Raw genomic sequence first — 6,000 nt, 5'->3', positions numbered from 1 at the left:
CCCTCAAAGGCAATCCGGGCCGGCAGCCACCACTCATATCTGCTGACCGCGCCAGGTACTGGCAGCGGGTGCAGGTGGGGCTGGCACCGGCAGTGGGTGTGAATGGCAGCTCCAGTGCCGGCAGCAGGTGCAAGCAGGACTGTCACTGGCGGCGGGTGCAAGCGCCGGGCGGGACTGTGGCATATGGGAGCAAAGAATTTTCAGTAACCACCAGAAGCTCACCCTGATTACAGTAACCGGCACCCCACCTTGGTCTGACACCCCGCTCACCTGCTCCACCATCCTGTCATGGCTGACGCCTGCCATGTTCCTGGTGGTTAGTGCACGACATAGCAACCAGTTGTTCGGTTGTTCTGCAGTTCAGTCTATTTGCATATTAGGGTTTTAGATATATAGATATATAGATAAATTTTTGTGGAACACCAGTAAAAATATATAAGTTAACCATTAATTCTCTTACCCAGAAATAACCACTGATGGTTTCTTATGAATATTCTTAGTACTCATGTACACATGTGAATATACATTTAGAAAGTAAATGAATTGATGTATCTTTTTTTTAAAAATATATTTTATTGATTTTTTACAGAGAGGGAGAGAGATAGAGAGTTAGAAACATCGATGAGAGAGAAACATCGATCAGCTGCCTCCTGCACATCTCCTACTGGGGATGTGCCCGCAACCCAGATACATGCCCTTGACCGGAATCGAACCTGGGACCTTTCAGTCCGCAGGCCGATGCTCTATCCACTGAGCCAAACCGGTTTTGGCGAATTGATGTATCTTGATCTCCTCCCATTTATAGTGTGCCACTGCTCAGTTCTAAAGCTTTACTTACTTTGTCCCATGTCCATCTGTCATTTCTCATCAGGTGTCCATCAGTCAGGGAATATTGACACTTAGCATTGTCAGCTATGTCTCTAATTCTCAGTCTTCTCTGTCTGGGTCTTTGAAGGTAGATACTCAAAATCCTACCCCCAAGTTTCCTGCCTCACCCTTGGTGAGACTTGTTCCAAAGAGCTAGGAATATAGAGCAAGGGAGAAGACTTTTTCCTGGATACTTTTCTTTCTTTTTTTTTTTATATATTTTATTGATTTTTTACAGAGAGGAAGGGAGAGGGATAGAGAGTTAGAAACATCGATGAGAGAGAAACATCGATCAGCTGCCTCCTGCACACTCCCTACTGGGGATGTGCCCGCAACCAAGGTACATGCCCTTGACCGGAATCGAACCTGGGACCCTTGAGTCCGCAGGCTGACGCTCTATCCACTGAGCCAAACCGGTTAGGGCCTGGATACTTTTCACAAATGCATCACACTTGATACATTTTTCTTTTATGTGTTGCTTAATTGCTTAACGGAAATGTAATTTTAGGTTAATATATAGGTACGGAATAATACTGGATTGGTTTTTCTTTTAAATAAATGTTCTTAGGTGAATACCATTAATTTTCTGATAGAAGTAACTTTTTAGAAGTGTTATTTATGTACTGTATATATTTAATTCATGAGAACTAATGATACTTAGGTTTGTCACAGTTTTATTATGTCTTATAAGCAATTGATATTTTCTCTCCCTTTTCTTTTTTCTGTAAAATTTTATTTTAGCAACAACCAACTCAGTTTATAAATCCAGAAACACCTGGCTATGTTGGATTTGCAAATCTTCCTAACCAAGTTCACCGAAAATCAGTGAAAAAAGGTTTTGAGTTCACACTAATGGTGGTCGGTAAGAAATTAGCTTTTATTTTCAAGCTTATTAAATATGTGGCTATCTGCCTTCCCAACCTGTGGAGTGTAATAATAGCATGACTTATAAAGGGAAAATTCCTTTGTTGGCAGAATCAAATAACTTGGGAATTTGGCAGAGGGGGAGGGAGGGGCAAGAATTTTTTAGAAAATTTTGCTTCATAGTAAAATTACAACTTTCCTGCCATTTCTTTATATGTAGTGATAATTTTTACTCATTGTGGCAGCCATCCTCCAAAATGTTGCCCAGTGATCCTTGCCTCCTGGTATTCATGCAGCTCTCTAGTCCCTTCCCATACTGAATAGGGCTTACCTGTGTAGACAGTAGGGCATTGCAGAAAGGTAAGTCTGTTACTTCGAGCCTGGGTCACAAAAGACATTGTGCTTGTACCTTCTCTTGGCTCACTCTGAGGGCAGCCAGCCACCATGTTGGGGAGACACTCGAGCAACCTTGTAGCGAAGTCCCACAAGGCAAGGAACTGAGGCCTGCCAGTAGCCATGTAGTGACCTATCTTAGAAATATTCTCTAGCTCCAATTAAACCTGTGGTTACAGCCATCCTGGCTGACATTCACTGTTACTGCATGAGAGACACCCCCTGCCTCCCTCCATAGAATTCCTAACCAAAAACTCCATGAAATAATAATAAATGTTAATTATTGGTTTAGGCCTATGAGTTTTACATGTTAATAGATAACAAACACACATATTTAATGAGAAGTATGTTTCTTTAATACTCAAAAAGACAGCTTCTTACATTTTTGTGGTGGATGTATTTTATGGTGGATGTATTTTAAACAAGTAACAGTTCTTCCTATACACATTTTTTAAGTTATTAAAGTCCTTTGAAATTGAATGGTTACTGGAATTATTTTCTGTTATCACATATATTTTTTTCATGGGTATATATTATGTTTCAGCATGACCATTACAAGCTTAACTATTTACTGATGAACTGTTAATTCTGTTTACCATATCACATTTCAATCTTGATAACTGTAAAATTCTCCCAAAATGAGGAGGTAGTTTGATAATGAGTAGTACAAATTGTTGTTTCTTCGGGTGAATAGTTCATAAATGAAATGAGAGAAATTGTGGGACCCTTGGTCCAGAGAAGGGAATGATGACATGTTTTAGGATCACAATTACATGATAAAGATAATGCAGATTCAAGCGCCTGGTCGAAGAGAGATTCGGTGTAATCTGTCATGCAGTTGCTACATTTTAAAGCAACTTTTGTTTCTTGCCATGATAAAATAATTCACAGGGCCAGATAGTGAATATTTAAGGCTTTGTGAACCATACAGTTTTTGGTGGAGCCATTCAATTCTGCTGTGTTCCAGTGAATCTTCACTTACAAGTAGCGGGCTAGATTTGCACTGAGGTTCATCGTTTGCTGCTCCCTGAAATAACTGCTACCAGACTAGTCAGGGCATGAATAACTAAAGGCTGGTCAAAATACAGCTTCTCTAAGACATTCTGCAATAGGCAGTGTAGGACTTCAGTCTCTGAGAGAAGGAAAACTAATTACATAAAGTGTAAAGTCATTCCAGCTTTCTGGCATGTACCTGGGGAGAGCTAAGTTGGTCAGAGCACAAGAGTCTCAGAGCTGAAGGACTGATCACCATTAAGTGAACCTGAGTACCTGGATCCTCAGTTAGCATAGCAGAGTTCCAAAGACAGCCAGGCCTCCAGAAATCTTCATGGGGTTCCCTTGGACACTGGCTGACACTGAAATTCCACAAGGCTGGGCAAAATGTAACCACAAAGGGAGTGAGCTGAACTGGAGACCGCATGGAGTTGGAAAGCTGAAATGGGGTCGGGAGACATTAGAATTTCAGCCAAGCAGAGGGGATATCACTGAACATTTAGGGCACTTAGAATGCTGCCCTTCAGAGGCCTTTGGGAAAGGCCCTAGTTACATACTGAGGAAGTAGTGTCTTGTGTTGGTTAAAATCAAAAGTAAATGTGAATAAAAACTTCCCCAGGTTAGGAATATTATTTCCTACCATTTCTGGCTTGGCCTAAGTTTTTGTTTTTTGGGTGTTGTTGTTTTTTTTTTAGCCTGGGTTTAAAAAATAAAACCTCAGCCCTGGCAGGGTGGCTCACAGTTGGTTGGAGCGTTGCAGGTTCGATCCTTGGTCAGGGCATGTACGGGAGACAACTGATCAGTTTCTTTATCCCCCCCCCCCTTCCTCTCTCTAAAATTAATAAAAACATCCTTGGGTGAGGATTAAAACAACAACCTCAGATTAAAATCTGAAGCTTCTGACAATTTGCCTGATGGGATCTCAGTGGAGTTGTAAAAGCACGTGCCACTTTTCTCTCATCTTGTGGCGCCACCTTGTGCCTGGTGCTGCATATTTTCTTCTAAAAGGTGCTAACGAGCCATTTTGTAAACTGAATACCACCATCCCAACCAGTCTTTGTTGTCACTACTTTTACAGGTTAATTTAATTAAGACTGTGGACCCAGTATGTTTCATGTAAAATTTTTGGACGGTGATGCCTTTACACTGGTGGAGATCTCTTGTGTGTGTTTCCCCCATTTAAAGGGAGAAACTACCCACTACAGGAAAGAGATCAGTGGCAGTGGAACAGAGCAGATCTGGGCACTCCGAATTTAGCTCAAGGACAGCATCATGTTCTGAGTTAGCAGATTATTTGTAGATGTTACCCTAAAGCTATCCTAGTGAAATGATCACTTATACCCTTAAAATTAAGATTTAGAAGCAGCCACCAGGATTTTAGTACTGCTTTTTAAAAGAGGCTGCTTCTACTCCGACACTTGTGCTCAGATGTCTTCTGCATGATAGCCCCTTTCAGCTGCCATGAGTCATCAGGTGATAGAGAGTAACTTTGTCATCTGCCCCACTGGATTGCAAAGCTCCATGAAGCAGGGACTTGTCTGCCCTGTTTTCTGTTGTGTCCTAGCACCCACACCTCTGCTAGGGACTCAGAAAGGATTTAGTACATATTGATCAGGCCCCCTTAGAGCATGGTAAAGATATAGTGGATTGCTGGAAAGTTTATTAAAAGGATAACTTGAACCCTAACTGGTTTGGCTCAGTGGATAGAGCATCAGCCTGCAGACTGAAGGGTCCCAGGTTCGATTCCGGTCAAGGGCATGTACCTTGGTTGCAGGCTCATCCCCAGTAGGGGGTGTGCAGGAGGCAGCTGATCAATGCTTCTCTCTCATCGATATTTCTAACTCTCTATCCCTCTCCCTTCCTCTGTGTGAAAAATCAATAAAATATATTTTTTAAAAAAGAAAAAGGATAACTTGATGGGATAGTATGCGTTTAGTCACATTTTTTATGCTCCTATATTGGGACAGGTTCAACATGTAATTCTAGTTTTGTCCTTTTGATGTTCCTTTTCATCTGTGAAAATTAAAGTCTAATTGAAGTTCAGTCCTAATTTCTATGTTTGCACATTTCACATTCACTCTTGTGTTCTTGATTTTGTCAACAACAATGATTTTTAAAACATGTGCTCCTTCCACATGTCCTATGGGACTTAGCAGGGGGAGGTTCAAACCCAGATGCCTGAGAGACAGTCAGGCACCGAGTTCAGAAGCACTTCTCTGTACAAATTAAGCTGTAGCTGATAACCTAACCATGAAGTGATGGAATCTGTTCATGCTTCCTTCAAATATAAGATTTAATGTTCGGTATTTTGCAAATATTTGAAGTTAAATTTAAAACATTCAGAATATGTAGTTGAAGAGGGATTCTTAACTCCTTAAATGCTAGGATGAATACATATCGCCCATCTTTGTCATGTTACACTCAACAATGTGGGGGGGAAGTTACCTTGACATAGGCAATTGCCAGTTTGGGACATGGAGGTGTTTAAAACAGGAAGCAGGGAGGGGACTGGCTCCCTCCTTGGCGGGGGGCGGGGCGGGGGGGTGCGTGGAGGGATTGCAGCAAGTCAAAGTATATAAGGATCTCCGTTTCTGTCCCGTTCCCACAGCTTAGGAGGTGAGTGCTGTTGACATCGATGGGGAGATATGTTCAGTTTTCTGAAAATGTGACACATTAAATGATTGGCAAACTCATGATTGAAAACCTACTTTGCATTCTATTAAAATATAAAGAGCCCCTCCAGAGTTCATTCCACACATTTGTTAAGAGGTGAGATCACATTTCTGATCTCACAGTGTATGAATTCTGGAGCCCCACACACTGGATTCAAATTGAGGCCCTGCTCTGGGTGGGTGTCTGACCTGTGAGCATCCATCTCCCCAT

At 41.7% G+C, this 6,000-nt stretch overlaps 1 protein-coding gene across 2 annotated transcripts in view; it reads left to right on the top strand.

Annotated features, from left to right (window-relative positions):
• Positions 1-6,000, top strand: part of SEPT2 (septin 2) — a 31,175-nt gene that overhangs the window by 6,861 nt on the left and 18,314 nt on the right. For both annotated transcript variants that reach the window (XR_001363838.1, XM_014546698.1), the window contains exon 3: positions 1,609-1,729. Coding sequence is in view for 1 of the 2 variants with exons in the window: in XM_014546698.1 (XP_014402184.1) it covers positions 1,609-1,729 (121 nt within the window). In the remaining variant the exon portion in view is untranslated. The remainder of the gene's footprint in view (positions 1-1,608; positions 1,730-6,000) is intronic.

This window comes from Myotis brandtii, unplaced genomic scaffold (genome assembly GCF_000412655.1).
Source record: "Myotis brandtii unplaced genomic scaffold, ASM41265v1 scaffold112, whole genome shotgun sequence".
Taxonomy (NCBI): domain Eukaryota; kingdom Metazoa; phylum Chordata; class Mammalia; order Chiroptera; family Vespertilionidae; genus Myotis; species Myotis brandtii.
Note: the sequence above shows the minus strand (reverse complement) of the source record. Positions and strands in the feature narration are given on the sequence as shown.